The 21,173-nt window shown below is 39.8% G+C and overlaps 1 protein-coding gene across 2 annotated transcripts in view; it reads right to left on the reverse strand.

The window, feature by feature from the left end:
* The window catches only part of LOC116853740 (putative inorganic phosphate cotransporter), a 31,092-nt gene extending 14,080 nt beyond the window's left edge, over positions 1-17,012 (reverse strand). The window contains exon 1 of one of the 2 annotated variants that reach the window (XM_032834932.1): positions 16,812-17,012. In XM_032834932.1, the coding sequence (XP_032690823.1) occupies positions 16,812-16,878 (67 nt within the window). In that variant the 5' untranslated portion in view covers positions 16,879-17,012. Of the gene's footprint in view, positions 1-1,348; positions 1,967-16,811 lie in introns of those variants that run through there. The other variant, XM_032834923.1, reaches the window with a different exon arrangement.
* Between the last annotated feature and the right edge of the window lie 4,161 nt (positions 17,013-21,173).

Consider the following 21,173-nt stretch of genomic DNA (forward strand, 5'->3'; position numbering starts at 1 on the left):
GACGCATATAGACGACAATAAAAGACGACAATAAAAGTGAAAACAGCTGATCATGCCTGTTACAATCGCGTAAATACACCAGAGAGTCGAGTCAGTACTATATCGCGACTTTTGGACATCGCGAGCACTTCACAAATAGGACGAAAGACGTCACTGCGAGAATATATAAAAGAGAATTTATAAAAGATTTTCTACACACAGAAAAGTATCATTCTACTGCGGGGAAAACGATTACTCAGTTTGCTCTAGTTCTTTTAAATAATGCCTGTCTTCAACAAGGAATATTTTTTAATAATAGTCTTGAAATATATTCGTGACAAATTTAAGAAAAGCTCATTACTATATAAATAAAAGAAGAATTTTTTTTTTTTTTTTTACAAGAATATTGTAAAACTTTTGTTTCAATATACTTGATTGAAATGTTAAACTTACTAAAAAAATTCATAATGTATTTTGAACAAATTTCTCATAATGTATTTTTGAACAAATTTCTCGTAGAAGGTAAATCGAGGGTAAATACAAAATAAAAGACAGACAATTTCCCACGAAATCAGCCGGTTTCGAGAAAAGCTTATCGAAGCTCGCGATTCAATGACGACAATTTAGCTCGTAATTATCGCTCGGAAAGTCACATCTTGCGGCATATTCGTCGAGAAAAAGAGTGAACGAAAAGAACTGAAAATCTCGAAATACACTCGAAAGACGCGCGTTTCGCGCCAAGGCAAAACGCAGCAGCGGCTCGAGCGACGAGCACGTGGTCGATGTATGCGCGCTCGCGCTCACGCGCGATCGCCATTGGTAATTCGCCTCTCGCGTTATACCGCACTGTTTCCGCGATGTGAGAATCGCCGTGGCAACCGGAAGAAATGACTTGGATACGCTCGGCTCGTTCGCAATATGTCTACATCCGTCCAAATATGTCAGCCGAGTACGTGTGTGCACACGTACGTACGCGGCAGAATGTTGGGTAAAATGCATGTCGTCGGACTGAATGAGACGAAAATACACGATCGCAAAATATTTCAAAATTCAGTCTCTCTTTTTCTCTTTCTCTCCCGATGTCATGGCGCATTTCTCGCAGACTATTCTATTCGTGTATATCGATGTCAACGACGACAAAATCGCAAGCGACTTGCCGCGACGATCCAGAGAGATCTCACGTCCCTCCCCTCGCGAGGAGGGAGAACCAGTTTCAAGAGGCCGGAGTCGAACACTCGGTGAGAGGCGGCCACGACGAGGGAGGAAGAAGTCGAAATTCTCTGGTTTGCGGTATCTTATGACGAGTTCGCGAGCTATTTCAAGCTAGTGAACTCGGGAGAGGCTGATAAAATAGCGCGCGGAGCCATACCTTTTCGCGCGGGTCGATCCGCCTCGTCGAGCCCGGGTTGCTCCCACACCAGCACGTGGCCATTCGTCCGTTCCCTGCTCTCGCTGATTCTACTGCCGCTCATCGCGCACTCGATATCGAACTCTGCTCGACAAAAACGACGAGACTCTGTCGCGTACACGCGCGGACTGTCCGCTCACACTCGCGCGCGCCGGTTTTCGCTCGCCGAAAAGCGAGAGCGCGTTCTTTTTTTACACCGGTCGGACTACGACGACGACGATGAAGACGACGATGACGATGACGACGGCGGCGGCGGCGACGACAGCGGCGGCGGCAGCAGCAGCAGCAGCAGCAGCAGCAGCAGCAGCAGCAGCAGCAGCAGCAACGACGGTGACGACGACGTCGGGGTAGGCGGTGCACGAGGAAACGGCGGTGACAACGGCGGGCGACATTCGCGGGCAAAAGTGAACGACGAAGATGACGAGGTTAAGCTATCGCGAGTACACCGATACGTCACGTACTAATGAAACGGACAACTAACGCAAACGTAACTCGACCGACTACTCTTCGTGCACGCCGATAACGACTTTGCGGGCGGCCGAGCGAGCGAGCGAGCGCGCGGCGCCGGTTGAACGCGCGCGGCGCCATCTGAGTTCCAACGCGCCAATAGGATCGTAGCGCGGCAAAAGTCACGTGCGGCCACGGGGAATTCAAATGTTACCGAGAACTTTCAAGGAGGATTTGGCAAAATTGACTGACCGATTCTGCTCGTAAACCACTCAGTCATACGTTTCACGAATGTTTCTGGGCTTTCAGTTTTATGAGTATTCGACCCGCGGTATTTCTCTTCGATAATGTTTCGTCTCTGTGTCGATTAGTCGGAGATTGTACGTAACGGAAAGATCTCGGGTAAATTGTTTCTGTCAGACTCCGTCTCAACGAATTGCACATGTGGACGTCGTGAAACCATATGATTCACTCCCGACCTTCGAGCTCGAAAGTCGAGCGGATTACCGCCAATGTCGGACACGTCGCATGATACACATCTCGCTCGTGAATCAAAACAACTTCAAATTCTGAAGCAACATGCGCCTGGAGAACTGGCACACTTTCAATACGCTATTTCTATCTTGCCTAAAGATATGTTTTTAACTTGCGTATCGGGAAATCTGTCGTGCGCTTTTTCGAAGAAAAACTGAAGAAATCGTGCGATTTGAGGAATCAATCGAATCACTCGTATATGAGAAATATATGTCGGTTTAGCAGGAAGATTTTTTTTCTTTGCATACAAATTCTTTCCTGTTACCGCATGGTTTTTCGCAGAAAATCGCGCGCAATAAACGAACGATTTAAGGATGACGTAAACGAGGAGAGGAAAAGCTCACGATAAATATCTCATTGATATATTCGAGTACTAAGTTGCTATAATCTTACAAAAAAGAAAAAAAAAAAATATATATATATACACACAAATGTGTTGTGATCACACAATACTATCGTAGTGTCTTTCGGTTTCGTTGTTGAAAGCAACGATTACGTCAGATATCGTAACGAGAAAGAACCTGACTCACCACATAGATAACATCATTGTATTCACTTAATTGAATTCTCGGATGCCGCCTACCTAAGGAGATTCCATTCATCTTAAGAAGCATCAAAACAAATTACACGGAATGATAAAGCACTTTTATCGAATCAACAAAATTATTGTCATTCCGCTTAAAGTAGTAAAATTGTTATATTTGGACAAATCAATCGAAATAGAAATATCGTTTGCTCAAAATGCGAGTCATGCTGAATTGTGCAATTATTAAAGTGCGAAATTTTCACACTTTTAATTGTGCTTCCTCGTTCTTCTCCGTTCTCGCAAGCACAGAAAGTAATGAGACACGACGAATTCTACATAAATTATTCTTGCAAGTGATCTGTTGAGGGAAACACGATCGTGACGTCACTGAGCGTGTTGAACTTACCAGGAAAACGCAGTCGATCACGTTTAACGCGACAACAAACGTCAAGGATTGTCGCACGCAATTTTGCACGTGACTTTATTCGGGATGAGTCGCTGCGGAAGAGAACGGAAGAGAACAGGCGCCGGCGAAACCGATTGCAAAGTAGCCGATACATCGCGCGGGGCTCTTGGTACGTCGAAACCGATATCGGGACTATTAATAACCCGTCCGCGTGACTTTATTTCCGACTGTCATCACACGGCAGCGACGAAACAAATGCGCACTCCCCAACATCGGAGTGCACCTGTGTGCACTTATGCATCTTGGAAAAATCGTGCTCGAGGCTGTCAACAGGTCGATCGATGTTTGCCGATACATCAACGACGAAAATACGAACCTATATTGATAATTCATCACGATTGACATTACGTTTCGTAAACGTATGACGTGTGTTTTCTCTCGTTTTAATTATGCAAACGAAGATATCTTCGTTTGGAGATACTGTTATCTGCGATATCGATAACGACACACATCACGTTTATCATGGAAAACGTGTAAATATTAATTATGATAATCAATGTATATACGTCACTTGTCGAGAGTTTCTCTCGAAATGTTTCTCTCAACAGACTTTTCCGTTTAAGAGATAATAACGCCGTGCATGTTTCGGAAGTAATTCGGTGAGTAAGTCGATAAAAATCCATTAGCATAACTAAATTTTTTGTTATCTGGAAATCAGACGAAGAGAACAGAAAGATTTCTATAGGAGGTTTCTATTCAGCCCCTTAATCATCCCATTTGAACCGAATACAACTGAATGTATACTTAGATTAATATTTCCTGTCATAGTAACAGATATATTACTTTTCGTCTAGTCTCCCTTCACTTGCACCAATTGAAATATTCTTTTCTCGTGTAAAAGCTCCGCGCGAAAAAATATAAAATAAACGCAAAACGATCGAAGAGAACGTGAAATTTTCCACGCTAAAGAAATTGCCGTAGATATGACGGTCAAATGTCCATGCGTAGCTTCGTTTCGTTGCGACGGAGAGTTGATTTGAAGCTCGTACAAGCTGCTCGTACGTACGTGAATCGCAGTCGTCGCGAACCGGCTGCCTATAATTGATTTGATTGCTACATATTGCGGCAAGCGCGTTCAAAGCGATTGGCGCGCAAATAATATAATTCGTCGTAAATTAGAGGAGAAAGATGAAGTCGCCGATCATTGGAACAGAGAAGACGGGATGAGAAGATGGTTATACGTTTCAATTACTAATCAACGTTAAGTAATTTACGTTAAGCCGCGAGTCAAACATTAATTCATGACAACGGCGTTCAGTTAACGCTGTGAGCCTAACAATACATAAGCACGACAAAAACTTTCAAAAAAAAGAATACGAAAAAAGGAACCCTGGCGAAAGAAAAAGGTATTCTTCTCAAGTCTAATATATTCCCACTATATTCTTGCAGAGATGATGAAAAATGTATTGAATGTTGTTAGACATACCTTTTTCTTCAGGTAAACCTAGACAGCACAAAAACTTCAAAGAATGTTCTGAGACGTTCTTAGAATATATGAATGTCCTTAGAATATCCTTAGAACGTTCTTTGAAGATTTATGTTGTACATAACACAACATGTGTATTGAATGTTGTTAGACATACCGTACCTTTTTTTTCAGGCAAACCTAGACAGCACAAAAACTTCAAAGAATGTTCTGAGACGTTCTTAGAATGTATGAATGTCCTTAGAACATCCTTAGAATGTTCTTTGAAGATTTATGTTGTACATAACACAACATGTGTATTGAATGTTGTTAGACACACCGTACCTTTTTCTTCAGGCAAACCTAGACAGCACAAAAACTTCAGAGAATGTTCTGGGACGTTCTTAGAATGTATGAATGTCCTTAGAACATCCTTAGAATGTTCTTTGAAGATTTATGTTGTATGGGAAGGAGCCTTGCACCGTGAATGCGAAAAAGCAATCGAAGGAAAAAACGATTACTTGACGACCGGCGCCTGCCAACGACTCCCTGACAGTCGTAATCGGAGGACCGTGCGAAGCCGTGCGCATTGTGCAATCGATGACTCGTTGTTCGGGAGCGTGACGTTGCATATTTTCAGCCGCTCGTGAATCGCATACCGCGCGCGGGATCGTCTAATTTCCACGTGCGTGCGGCGAATTGCGTACGAGCTGTTCGCGCGACAAGTGTCGCGGGCAGGCGCAAGATCGCGTGTTGCACACGCAGGTGTCGACTGATTGAGGACGATTAACTAACGCGCGTCACGGTTCTCACAAATACGTTTTATCAAATACGTCAGGTTTTCATTGACTCTATGTCATCGTGCGTATTATGTTTGCTTGCTCGCGCGCTTTTAAAACCACTCGAAAAACTCGGTTTCAATCCTCAAAGATTCTACGACGGTAAATCCTTCTGCGATACGTAAAAATGTATGACGTTGGTGAAACGTCGCAGATAGCGACAGCGACTACCGAGTCGATGGTTTACTTTCATTGAAACAACAATAAATATGTTTAATCTCACATCTCTACACATGTAGAAATCTTTTTGCAACAAAGGCAGATTAGTCAATAATAAAGCCAAGCTTGATTAAAAAATCTAACTCAATTTTTTGACTGACCCAATTGAGTGTTACGGGTCTAAGCGATTAGACAGATTATCACAAGTCTGGCTAATCGAAAGTTTCAGCGAATGTCGATTTCGACATTTCGACATAATTCGCAATTCGTAAACGTGTCTAATTTAGATAAGTAGCAACGATAACGAGCGCGACGCAACGCACGTAAAAATAATTCAGTTGTAATATACATCGAGGTATGCTAATGAATCTTTTACGTGCATGACGTGTACAGCTAATGTGTTATTATTTCTTTCGATAAACTATAATAACTGCTGCTATTAGTGATTAGAAAACTAATAAGCTAACGAAGCACAATTACAGCGCATATCGACGGCGAAATTACAGTCAGCTGCGAGTCGATAAGGAAGATACGTGCATTGTCAGCTGTGGCTAACTGTCCGTCATAAGACTCAATCTTTCCCGCGATAAGGTAGATGCCTGCCTATAAAGATGTTCTCAGAGAGGAAAATGAAACAAATAATGAATAAAATAACGACGATAATAATAACAACAAACAAAATACACAACTCGCGAGGAAAGCACGGTTTTTCTTCGGCACGATTAAATCGGGATATCCGCGCGCTGTCCGCGGAGGATACACAATTTTCGTTTTATATACGAATCCGTGGACGGTGCGACGCATGACGATGGGCGTAACGACGGGTGTCACGGCGGAAGACGATTGAAAACGCTACAAGTAGGATGTCGACGATTTTCTGATTGGCCGCGAACGCGACGCGTGCACGATGGTTTAAGCGCGGTCTTTACATTATTTAATCCGGACGATAATATATAATTCTCGCACTCTCCACTCGGCCTTAATGCCTCAAATTTCGAACCGTCAACAGGAAACGCGAAAGCTCTCAAACTTATTATCCACTATAGTCAAGTGGAAAATAACGTCGATCACGCCAAGAGGCGATGCAAAATATAGCGGCAGGAAACTCGGACGAAAAATCCCATGGCACCTTACCGTTTGAGAGAGATGTTACTTTTTTCGCTGCTCGATCCGAATTTCTACTACGTGTGCGTCACAACTATTATCGGTTCGCTTAAAAACTTATTTAGAGAATACGGAGAGATAGGAGGAAATCGTTTCTTTATGTGTTTCCCGCGGCCTTAATAAAACGTGCAAAAAACGCGCGGGGATACAGCCGGGGAGAAATGAGCGTGTAATTTGCATACCGTTAGGAATTTCGGGTAACTGCAGGATGCGAATAATTAACAAGCGAAAAATCGCAAATTCGCCAGCAGACGCATCGCTCGTTTCGACTCGCTTGTCACGCTACATTCAATCACACAAATGATTCGTGTCAAGGTACGACGTCGAGAATTCGTCACACTGTATCCGCAATCCTTGCACGAGGCCGTATCCGAAGGCGCAGCTGGAGTCACCGGAATTCGTCTTTACGCCGTGTCACCGGAATATAAAAAGAACAAATCTCTAGAAAGTGGTAAATATTTATTTGGTGGATACTAATAACATATTTACCTAAGTCGAAATTTTTTTAATCAACAGAACAGATTCAACAATTGCTTTCATGAAGATCTAAGGTTTTTCTTAGGTTTTAATGTATATTTTCTCATTCGTAAAAATATTTTTATATTAGCGTAAGCAGATGTATGCGATTAGTACCCACCGAATAAATATTTTTTTTTATTTCTTAGATATTTTTTTCTCTCACGTTTCACGCGATAAAACCTGTGTTCGTTACAAGAGTTTCACTTCGCCTTTCTCCGCGTGTTGGGCTGTAAGGGACCATCTCAAATGGATCCGAACCGCAAAAGTACATACCGCAATGTTCGGAAGTGCTCCAGGAAGTTGCGAGGTCTCGTCGGTCCAGCGAAGCGACGCAAAGTCGCGATTGACGCTTTCTACTTTCGTTTCTTCGGCAGAAAGCATCCGCCGATACGTCGCTGGTTCAAGACGAATTTTGACGTGTCTCATGCATTTCGCCGATTGTCACAAAGTCTGCGCGATTTATTGTTGCGGTTATTAACTTGACGAGCGATTGATAACGATGATCGATCACATGTTTAATCGTTCCAAGTCGTATGAAGCGAAGCACATCTATCTAATCTGTTAGCGCTAAGATTTTTACATATCAACATATCTCGCGAGCTATTCATATCGAGGGGGAATTCTTTGATACGGTAATTTATAAATTGTCGTGACAGACGGTAAATCTACCGGATAAATTTAGATCTGTTATTTTCCTCCTCGTGACTCCACTTGCTTCTTCCATTAATTAATGACATCATGAAAAGTCGGGGAATTACTGCAGAAATAATTCCCTCGTCCGATTTTTTTATCTCGTCTCGTGACGATTTGCATATATATGCGTGTATGCGATGTTGCGATTTGCAATCGCCATAAAAATTCCTCATTTCTTCAAAAATTACCACAAAAAATCGCGTGAGAAAGTAGTGTTGCCGCTTTGTCGAATCTGTCGCGGTAGATAATGTAGGTTCGTCGCATTCTTATAAAATATTGCGCGGCACGATGATTATCGTTCATTGCCCGTTTTCGAAGTTTGTAGACTGGTAGATATGAGATAAAAAATGAAAAATTCCAAAGCGTTCAATGTAGACTTTGAATACCTCTGTAATCTATTTTTATGAACACTGAGTCACAAAATGATTTGAGCGTATTTCGAGCACTGAACTTGCAGCGCTTCAAGTTGCAGCGATTCAAAACTGACGTATTTGAATCGGTTATGACAAGAGTAAGTGACAGTATAGGGTGTGAAAATAAATGTAAATTAATAAGATGACGTGTTAATATCTTCTGTACTGTCATCTTGTGCCTCTCAATTTTGACATCTTGAACCGCTGCAGCTTCAGTGCTTGAAATGCATCTAAACCGTTTTGTGACTCAGCGTACTGTCTGGAAACGTCTGGAGCTACTGGCACAATATAATCGCCGTTAAACAAGCATCGAGTCGTGATTAATCGTCACGTGATATACCTTCGCAAATACACACAGAAATATATACTGCATTTAAGTAAACGTTACCTGCACTTCATAAGTTTATGTACTCGCAAATCTATTACAAGTTTTCGTCATAAGCATTAAATTTATTCAAAATGCATTCTGAATTCTTTGACATTTAAATTAAAGATATGTATGAGTGTAGTTGTAAACCAGAAGATATAATAAGAAGTCCCTTCTTGGCATGTAAGCTAAAGTAATAAAATATAAAATATATATATTTCTTTGGCATCTGAATTAAAAATATCAAATTAAAGGAAAAATTCGTTTACTAAGTTGTAAGTTGAACCAACTCTTTTTTCGATAAAGTTTTATTCTTGTAAAGAGAGTAAATTGTTTTTTTGATTACATGATAATTAGCATTTATAAAATTTGTGATGTGAGTATATTTTAAGACTATTACCAAGAAAATATTCTTTACTGAAAATGACTATTACTTGAAAGAAGGAAAACAAACTAAGTAACCGCTTTTTAGCAGTAGAATAATATTTTTCTGTATATATATACGAGGTGGATATTAATAGAAGATAAATCTTTCTTTCTCTCTCTCTCTCTCTCTTTCTTGGCACAAAGTAACGTGTATTGATGTCTGACCGATATTGTAGTCGCACCAATGAAAAAAATGTCTCGCCTGCAAAGCAAAGCAAATCGCAAATTACCGCGGTCTAACGTAATACCGTCGAGTTGCGGTTCGATAAGAATCTCCCGAACTGCGTCTTACGGCTTCTTTTGCAATACCAATACGCGTAAACATCACACAAACACGCAAACGGGTTCTTTCCCGAAAAGACGCGATTCGCTTAGCACGATGAGAGCTTTGACGCGGAATCGCAACAAGATTCCTCTGTGTGCGTGCCACGTCAATGAATTATTTCCTCCATGCGCAAGACGGACAAAAGTATGTATTACTGACGCGTGGAATACATTATTCAACGAGACGAGATGTAAGCGATCTTCTCGCAGCAACTCGTCCAAGGCCGAGCTCTCGGATGAGACTCGGAGACGCTCCTTCCGCCTAATTGTCGCGTCACGCTGCTCCACGGCTGATTCGCAACTCCTAATTAGTGCGAGCCGCGAACGCGAAATCCCCAGTGAAAAATTTCGATCGCCATCGACACGACAAACTTTCCGCTCTCGCTACCGTTGCTTTGCATTATTCATACGCGCACGTCGACATCTGTACGGATTGTCCACTGCAAGCAACGAAGCCTTCTACGTGAACAATAATTCGTATCGTTCCGACAGGGAGATCCGACGAGAATGCAAAAGGGACGAAATTCTTTCGTGTTTTTTGCATGACGAGCCGGGTGATTCACCGTGATCCCACAAATTTCAAAGACGGAATGTCTCACGAATTCCGATTACGAGAATTACACTTTTACAAGACGAGAATGTAGCTGCAGTTGTCGTGAACGACGCAGTTGTTGACTCTTTTGTCCTCATATCCCGCACATATGACATTCTCACACGTGACATTCCCTGAAAAGTACGCAATGTGTCGCGTGAGCGAATAAAAGTACCAATGTTTGGAAACTAATAACACTGGTATCTATAATTCTGACATTCTTATTACTTTAGTTTTTAAATGTAAATATTAAAATTTTCAACATAGTAAATTAACTAAGACTATCCGCCCAGATTATCGCAAAGTGTCAAGAGGATTAAATCAGGAGGAGAGAATGGGGTGTCTAGGTTTCATGTAGTCTATATTTTCCGCAAAATCCTAGATAGTAACTATGCAAAATTTGTTTTAGATCGGTCAAAAAGTATAGGAATGTATAGAGAACATACAGATATTCTATTTTATACATATAGATATGTATATATATTGAATATATACATATATTTTACGTTAAAAGTGTAAATATATTCATATTTAAAAACTAAAACAATAAGAAACCAGAGTTGGGTACCAATGTGTAGTTTTGTATTCAAGACATTGATACTTTTACCTTAATCACCAGTTCGTACCAGTTCGCGACGTCAAGAATTTATTTATTAGGGAATTCTTGCAATACCTTCTATCAGATATAGTAACGCTAAAGTACGTTCCGATATTCACTGCCAGCACTGCGAATATACAGTTTATGTATCCTGCATTTGAAGTACTGATACTGAATATCGGAACGTACTTTATCGTATTTAAGACACGATATTGCAAAAACTCCCTATTAACTTCTACGCGAACCTGAATCACCTGAACTTATCGACTACAAAATGAAAGTTGAAAATAGTATAATGATTCCGACCAATGTCGAAATACAACGGCAATTATACGCGTTGTTGTATCGCCAACAACCGCGAGTGGTGTCGCGGGTAAGAGACGTCACGAAAAAAGGAACAACGCGGTAGAGACTAGTTTCCGACGACAGCCATCAAAGTTGAAAAAACCGAGAGACCGGTCTTTCCACATCCACACCCGCGTGGATATTAATTATAATTAATTATGTAAGGCGCGTCAAATAAAATTGTACATCGATGTGATAATTATACTTCGCCCGCGATCGTGCTTACGAGCGTAATTAGTGAGTGGAAAGATAAACGGGAATCTTATCCGTCGAACTAACGTCGCCGAGTGAATGAGCGAGATTTAACTCTCACGTCGAGATTCAGAATACCACAGGACGAGGACAATTGACCCATTAAGCTAAGCGTTCGTAATTTGTGATTTGAGGTTGCCCCGCAATTGACCCGCAAATTATATTCCCGATCTGTAATTAGACTGCGACTAATTGTCATGGTTACGTTTGCGTAAAATTCATTCCCTTGAATTCGATCGAGATTCCATTGCAACAACAAAAGTGCACACACTTCCGTGTTGTATTTGACAAAAAAATAACATTTCTTTACGCATACAGAAAAATTCTGTCTCGTTTCAATTACTTAGCGCGAGCTAACTGTTTCATCGTGGTACAGTCAAGTGTATGTAGCTATGGCTCGAAGAAATAATAAACAATTGACTCAACAATTCGACCAATTATTTGAGATAACAAGGAAAAGTACAATAAAGGGAAAAAACTCTTATTATTCTAGACGATATGCAATGAAATGGACAATTAGTCGCTTTATGACGTATGTAGATATGAGTAATTAAAGAGGAACATGACAAATATGTATGTAATTAAACGCACGTTAGGTGCTGGCAACAATAGATAGTACAAAGTACAGTACTCGACGAACAAATATACAATGAAAAATCTTTTAGCAAAAATTAATTGTGGAAAACGTACATAATATAGTTGCGTGTAATAATAACAAACAACATCGCGTATCGACGACATTACGAATATTCATCTTCTTTTTCTTTATATGCGCTTCAATCAGACAAGTCGCGGCTCCGTTTAATGGATTACTCCCGTTCCATCTCGATTTGTACGCCGGCAGAGATCCATGCATCCATCATTCATAACGTCGTGGGACATAATCAAGCATAATCGATCTAACACAAACATTTGCATATTTTCGTGTCTCTGAAAGAATTGTTGTCGAACAAAAATACGTCATGATGCTATTGCTTAGTGAATCATCGATATAGATCGAATATGTTGTCGAGCGAGAACAATATTTTTGTATTTAAAAGAGGTAAGTTTTTTCGGTGAGGAAAGTGTAACGATTTCAACTAGAACGGAAATTGTCATGTGACAAGACATATCTTTGAGGCTCGAAGAATGATAAAACAAACAGACGGGGAAAAATATTCACGAGACTGATGTGATACATGGATGGACGCTTAAATCAAGCAGTTTGTTCACCAGCTATGTACTTACAAGCGTATTTTCGGTGACGCATCAAAGGAAAGCTACTCAAATTCGCTATAATAAAATCACGTTTTTATGTTTATCTTCTTATCTAAATAAATAGATAATAAATGTTAATCCAAAATCAATTTCGTGATGTTATCTACGCCACGTTTCACACAATGTTACACATAAAACAGTGGTTTTTCATCTACAATCAACCATTACACAAAAATGATGTGCTTTTTTTTCTATGTCACGTTTCCAAATATGTGATATTTTGTAACGGTAAGATTTGGGATGGACGGTATCACTTTTTACGAAATCACACTGGAATAATGGTCATCTATATTGCTTTTATCACAAAGTTATATGTGCATAATTGCGATATTCAATATTAAATTCTTCATAGACGATCCTGACAAATCTAATGAAACTTCAATTACGAATGTAGTTTTTACTGTGATAAATGTTACGTTAAATTTTTATACAATTTTAAATATTTTCGTGTAAATGAATAAACTCCTTACAAGCAAGACATCAGTTCAACATCCGGTACGCTTACGTAAATGTAATTATAACAGAGAACTGAAGGTGTAGATAAGATAATAATCAAACAAAATATGTGTTACACTCGACTGACCCAATATCAGTTCGATCAGTCAATAAAACATGAACTCCATCGGAAACGGAATCGTGCTGTTGTCGCACGGAAACAATTTGCCAATCACGTACGCATAGAAGAATAAAAAAGAATATATATCAGTGAAGCAGGCGTGAAAACAGACGACTATTCTATCGCCGTCGCTAAATACAAATGACGAAAACTGGAACCTAATCTCTTGTTCCAACCGATAAATAAACGTTTTTATTTATAGATACAGATATGATCGTGCATACATTAACATTCTCATTTGCTCTCAAGGTTAGGCAAATAAAAAAAAAACGTTGAGTTACAGCGAGCGGAAAGGAACTGATGATTTGTATTTTTCGAAATCATTAGCCATAGAGACGGGTGACAATACGAAAATATTCGACAATAAATAATGTACAATACTACAAAGAGAGTGAAGTTTTTCGATAATAAGAAAAATGACGTAAGATAAACATCCCAGTGGTCGAACTACATGTCCTAATGACTGACATATTGGTTTTGTATTTTTCTTTGTTGAAATGCTTTTCAATATATAAAACAATATAATAAATGAAAAGTAATATTTACTTTGTGATTTTGTCTCATTTATTGATAAGCATCTTAACAAACACAAGTATATTATTAGTAATTCAATTATCGGTACACGTTCAATCACTAGGACGTTTACCTTAGCTTTCAACAGACGATAATTTTCTCGGAAAGATGTATTTTAATCGATATTTCGGCTGTAATTTACATACCGCGAGTCGTTTTTCTTCTAGCGTATTGATTACCTAGGCGATTACAGAGAAAACAAGAAATCGAGGGTATAAACATTACGTAAGGTTACGTATGCGTAATAAGAAACAGCGAATGATCAGTGCGCGTCTTATAATTGAGCGCGCACGATGCGTGTGACAGATGATTTAATCAGTGTAATCTACGTTGAATAGGAAGTTTGTCCAAACTACGGAAGCGCAATCATAGAGAGATGCGCTAACGTGATTACCAAATGCGACAACAAAAAATATACTGCGACATTTTCGAGGTCTTAGCCGCACGTGGACACGATTGTAACGACTGGCTCATTCTCGAACAGGTCATCGCACACCTGAGCAATGCGCTAAGCAAAGTCTTATCGTACCCGTACAATATCTAGAATATATAATAGAAACACAGAGAAGAATACTATTATAGCGGATAATAATTCGTCAACTTTTACTCCATTGTGGCTGATAGCGAGTACCTTTTTACAGTGAAAAATGTATGCAGATAGAAATTTCATGCCTGATTGTTGCAATACGAAAAGGAAGAAAAGTTCAGCCATTTTCTTATGGCGATCGAAAGAAGAAAAAAAGAAATGAAAATTCGGCTTGAAGAGATTACGAAGAGATCAGAATTTCAACGTCATTGAAAATATATGTTAGTGAACTGCGGAAAATAGAAACAAGTTTTATGGTTCCTCGTCCTTGCGAGAATGTCGTTTCTCGATCTCTCGTGCCTGGCACTTGCCAAGTTACTTAATTCTAATTACAATTTCTAACCGTCATTGTTCACTTCGCGTCATGGCTGCTTCAGTTCTTTTTCCTTGTATATTCTTTGTCGAGAAACGCGTGAATCGACCAAGAGCTGCGTTCTAATCGGAAACGCGTTTCGTAAAAGTGCGCATCATTCAGTTGTTCCTTGTTGTCTCAGCCTTGTAAGAAAAATCTCGTCAGATTTTCATATCGAATCGTTATACAACATTGAAATATTTCTTTCTATGGAATGCAGAAGATAATTTCAAACAATTACTAGCAAGAGAAATCCGTCAAGTCGTACTTGAAAACGTACGTTTACGCATTACTGATTGTTATTATTGGTGTCAGTGTAAGCATGCGGGTACTCTGACCGCAAATTTTGTCCGTCCAATTTCCCATTTCGATGCAATCTTATTGTTCGTGCAACAAAAGAAACTGAAAGAATAAAAGTCGGATAACTGCGCGAACGGCTCGATAAGAAGATAATTTATGCTGTCTCGCTGGAGTCTCATCGGATTTTATAATATCATCGTGCGTTCTTATCTATAGGCATTTCAACTCGTTTGCTGTATTGCCACAGGTCGTAATGCAATACGTTATTTCAAGCAAATCACGTGAAGTAAGGATGACGAGAGATCACAAGTCGCACAAAGAAGCGACAAGGTTGCGTTTTCACACGCGAAACCACAGCGGCGCGAATTCGAGAGCTGTATAATGAGAGCAAACTAAATGGTATACCAATTATCTCGCGGCATGGTTTTCAGCATTACGTAAAACGCGAGCGCTCGATCGTCCTTTCAGGCAATCCCATTAGCGCTGTGACAGAGAGAAAAAGAGAGAGAGAGAGAGAGAGAGAGAGAGAGAGAGAGAGAGAGAGGGGGGGGGAGGGAATGTCGGTGAAATCACGTGATCTCATCATTTCCGGATCAGAACAGATACGCGTGAGTGCATTAAACGAAGTACCAAGCAATTCTCGCATCGATCGATTTACGTAAACATCGGTGCCGGTAACAAGAGATTGTATCATACCTTGTTTGTGTTTCGCTAATGTGAAATGCCGACGATACCACTTGCAATTAGTTTGAAATAATTACCGCCAATACCGTAAAAATCATCGCGCTATTATTAAAGAAGAGAAGGCGCATAGTGCTTCTTGCGCGCTTTTCTTATTTCTTATTACGAAAAAAAAAAAAATATATATATATATATATATATATATATGCGCACAGTGCGCCGGGAGCGTCGACTTTCGTTTGGATGAAATCAACTTTCCTCCAAGAAAAATTAGGTTATCGCTCAATTATTTAAGATTATTAATTAATTCTTGAATATTAAATAATCCACACATACAGTGTTTAAGACTTGATTTAAAATATAACATATTCCACACACATATTTATATATATATATATATGTGTGTGTGTTTTTCTCTTTTAAATGAATAGTACATTTCAATTGCGCGTTTAAAATTGCATTCCACGCGCTTCCTACTTTAGCTACTTACTTGATTTTTTAATCTGGAAAACACCCTAATTTCATGATGTTATTTCTATATATTATTCTATATATTATTCTATATATTAGTTGAGTAGATATTGCAAACAATTGAATATTCGATGCGCATTATGAAATGATACTGTAAACGTCAATGGCGCGTCAAATTAGAATCGAACAGTATGAAAACTTCTCAACAGACTTAGACTGCTAAAAACGGAACTTGCAATCGCTTGTATCCCATGAAATTCACAGGATTCTTCAATATTTCCAAATTAACAAACTTGCGCTAATCGTCCATTTCAACGTCGTCGCTAACACTAATCTTAAATATATGCGAAAGTAAAAATAGCATTTCCAAACTGATGCATTGTAGAAATGACAGTAAAGACTATCCGATATATCGTGATGGAAGGTGATGAGGTCTTGTTGATCGAAAGTTTATTCCTCAAAGTTATTTCGATTAACTTTGCGATCCGGATATTTCTTTCCAACACCTGTTTTACGTACCTTTCGGAGAGTCCTGCTTTTTCACCTCTGGCTTTTTCTGATCCAGAGACATGCCGTTCTCCACCATGTCCAAGAGTTACGTAAAGTTGATAAGTCGTGAAGGGTGGTCTTGATAAGGCGGAAAATTGGCGTCAGTTTTCGTCGTACAGCACAGCGCAACGGTCACTCTGACACTGTTAGAAACACGGCCGAACTCACGACACTTAGCTGCAAACACTTCGAACACGTCGGCCAATTAGATCACGCCGTGAGAGCCCCACCGGTGGTGAACGCCGCTTCTCCCACACGTCTCGCTTTTCCCGAATCCTACCTAACATGTTTGCTCCTCTCGTATCGGAACGCACCTTGAGAGGGAAAACGTAAACTCGGTGAATTCACATCTTGTGAGGAGACTAAGGGAGAATTTTCACCTTAGCAGAGAAGCAGAAAGACAGAAGCCTCAGAATCAAAATTCGCGCTGGTAGAAAACAGAAACTATTTAATCATCAGTGCGAATTCTAATTGGCTTCTGCTTTTCTGTTTTCCGCTTCTCTGCTAATGTGTGAATTCTCTCTAACCCGCACGTTTTTTGCCTCAAACACACGTCATTGCATCGACAGTACGCCGAAAGCGTTGTACTACAGCGCTTTCAAAGGCGACGAAGCTTGGATCGACACACAGTCCGAACAGTTTCTTTTGTCCGTGAATATTTAAGCAGAGTGTAGTAGAATTTTTCTGCTTTTCTTATAGGAATATACTCATGTATCAACGTGAAAGTAACATTCAATCAAGATCTACTTAAATGTTATCGCCACATACTATCAGTTCCTCGATATAAATCGCTTCGCGTTGTTAATACATAATTAAAATAAGCTGAACGATGTTTAAAGGATGCTGGGAAATATTTAGGATGAATATGTGGCACATGGAGATTTATAACCATTCGATGCGTCGTAGACCATTAACGATAGGATCTTTCAAGGACATACTCTGGCGACTGTGAGGAAAACTATGCTGTAAAAAATATTACGCGGATATTACGCGACGGATATTTCTTAAGTACGAGAAAAATAGGCAAAACTTGTGTCCACGTGCCTGTATCAGCAATTTCGTACTATCGCTCTACTATTTGTTCCATCAGTTGTATGGCTTAATTACCACTTTCACGTAGTATCGAGCAGAACGAGCAGCTGACTACATGTTATCGATATAATTAGCGCAACTACTGGTCGCGATAACGGAGCAGTTCGAATCGACGTTAATTGGCGTCTTGCATTTATACGCGAAATTATATTAGAAATTGTAAAACACGACCGCGATAACATCGATTTAATATCGACCTACCATGGTCGAAGCTGCAATACATAAAACTTGTAAAAAGGCTCAATTATATATCTGTTATATTTAAATATTTCATATCAAAAGATTTTGTCTCTCTCAAGATAGAGGTAATACAATGACTCTGATTGACGACAGTTAATTCATTCTACCAAATATTTATAATCCTAACGCACGATATATTTTACATAACGTAGCGCGCGGAATAACATTTTGGGATATTACGATGACGCTCTTCTATACGCAAACATAAAATCAATCGAGCCTAAAATTAACGAGCACTGAATAATGATCAACGAAGAAAAACACGTTGTAAAGTATGATTGGGTTGTTTCGAATGTCAAGTTAATCCTTTTGTGATATGTCGAATTATACGAAAGTTTAGGGATCCGGATTCCAATGCAAAGTACGTCGAAGTTTGGTAAATCAACACCTGAGTATCCTCAGATTATTTTTTATATAATAGCTCCGAGTCAGCCGTAATAAAGAAATAATAATAACACATTAGCAGTTAATTATGTGACACATTAGCAGTTAACTATGTGACACATTAGCAGTTCTTTATGTGAAAAGTGTTAATTGACACATAATTACATAATGACACATAATTATGTGTACATTATTTGACAAGAGACTAAATAATCTTAGCAGTTAATTATGTGACAGTAGCAACAATTTTAGAATTAATTGTAACTAATGTGTTTGATCGTCGAAAAAGAAGAGCGAGTTATTCCAGGAACGTTTAGCGAAGTTTAGCGAGCGATTATAAACGATATTAGATTATAAACGATCAAACATATCGCAAACGTATGTTTAATAAGCGTATATTTAGTAAGCGAATATATGTTTAATGATATAAAATAATATGGATTGTCTCTTTGGCACGATCGCGATGCCAACGAGTTTGTGTCAAAATGTCAGTCGTGCGTATCGCCGAATCTATTCGTAGTGCTGACTTCAAGGCCGACAGGTACCGTTGAAAGGATTCATCACGTAGCTATTTGTGCGAAAGGGAACTATGTTCGTGCCTGTTCTTCGTTGAATGCAGATTTTTTGCGTGTCCAAATGCTTGCCAGCGTGAAGAGTTAAGCTGGCACAATTTCATGCCTTCTGATATGCATGCTGACCGACAATTCAGTTCAATGTATACATCTTCCGATATAGTGTACGGTAGTGATTCATGCAATGAATTGAACTGCTGATCACTATGCACGTAAAAAGGCATGAAATCGTATGATTCTAGTTTTACGGAATGATCATTGATTAACGATACGCGAGAGAGAGAGAGAGAGAGAGAGAGAGATCTCGCAATGATCGGACTTGGTAAAGTCTCGTTGTTGATCGAACCGGATGAATTTATCAACATATGAAAATATGAGTTCGACGAAAGCAGCGGCGATATTATTCCGGTTTTGTGACTTTTGTGGCGGCGTCGTTAAATATAAATCAACCGGCGAATACGCTCCAGAAACATGATCCGTTTCGGCATAGTTATATCAATATTTATCGATATTAATTAGTAAGCAAGATTTGCCCGACGAAAATATATCAAACTGATCGACACATACTCTGTTGAAAGATTCGTTGAAAAGGAAACCTTAATGTTCTGATGTTCCACTTATTTTGCCACGTTATCGCAAAGAAAAAAGAAAAAAAAAAGAAAGAGAATATTCTGTTCTCGTTGGTTTTACTCATGAAAATATCAAGAGAGGAAAAGAATTCCTCGGCAAAATAAAACTTGTCTTCAATTGTCGCGTTTCCTCGAAACCGACGGAACATGAACGTTGCGGAAAATGGCTGAGCGTGCTTATCGTTTCTGCGATAAATAAGCATAGGATCGATAAGCATAGGAACGCGAGCTTGTTCAAGGACTCGGAGAAACTCGTGTCGGAATCGTAATTCGCGCAAGAACTCGTTCGCAAGGTAATGACTCTCTCGCGGCGTGTATCATCGTCAGCGTCCTTGTCGTCGTCGTAGTCGAGGAGTCTCCGGTTGTGACCTACAGACCCCATCACCGCGACCTCGTTCGCGGGTTGACAAACTGGCACGTTCCAACGAGCACATGGCGGCTACCGGCCGCGATTAGTACCGATCTCGTCGCCGCAGTCCCTTCCACTTCCGCCAATTCCGGTCCCCAACATTGATATTAATTCAAGTCACATTTGCAATAGAAAGATCGAATACTTTGTACGCGACGCGCTCTCAACGAGAAGTACATTGGCCTGTGTGGTACGCTCTTCGAATGACGATCAGAGAACGCTACATATTTTTCCTATCCTATTTTTTCTTTTTCATTTTTAAGTCTGTACAAATTAGAATTTTGCAACTTTTATTTGGAACTTTCTGAAAATTGTTTCTTTTATAATAATATTGTCACATTCGATGCAGTCGACAAGAAGCGTGCTCTCGCGATTCGTAAAGTAAACACGATGCGAGCGTATGACAACGAACGTATTTTATATTTGGGCAATTATACATTTGTGACATCTCATACTTATTGTACTGCAGCACGTAACGTGGAAATTTTGATGGCTACGGTGTGCTTTGCGGAAACTTTTGCTGCGCTGTGCCTCGTGGCGAAAGCGCGCTCGTAATTGTACCGGGTCGCGTCTCGACGACGAGAAAGTATAGCTGCTTGATGACGAGCCAAACTGTGCAATCTAACCCTTTTATCAGCTCGAGACACACAGCGGAAAATTTCCTTTGTAATTACATTTGCTGGAGACAAGAGATCCGTAACTGATATCTAAACCATGATTTCGCATGCTAGACTTTAGGCACGAATGTAAACTTTGTGCATGCAGACGCGGAAGGTGTAAAGCTTTTTACGAGGGTGGTCTGAAAAGTTTCCGACCTCAACGTGAAGATAGCAGCACTTGTAAATAAAAGCTAGTGAATTTCGTTGTTCATCTGTTGACAGTTACTCACCGAAGTTTCAGCCATTTTGGACTCGCAGTTGTTATGTAACAGTCGTTTGAGTAAGTTGATGTGAGTGTTTTTGTGAAAATGGACAAAATCGAGTATCGAGCTGTCATTAAATATTTG

Source organism: Odontomachus brunneus, unplaced genomic scaffold, assembly GCF_010583005.1.
Source record: "Odontomachus brunneus isolate Ranch 3 - 2012 unplaced genomic scaffold, Obru_v1 Obru_scaffold_006, whole genome shotgun sequence".
In the NCBI taxonomy this organism is placed as follows: domain Eukaryota; kingdom Metazoa; phylum Arthropoda; class Insecta; order Hymenoptera; family Formicidae; genus Odontomachus; species Odontomachus brunneus.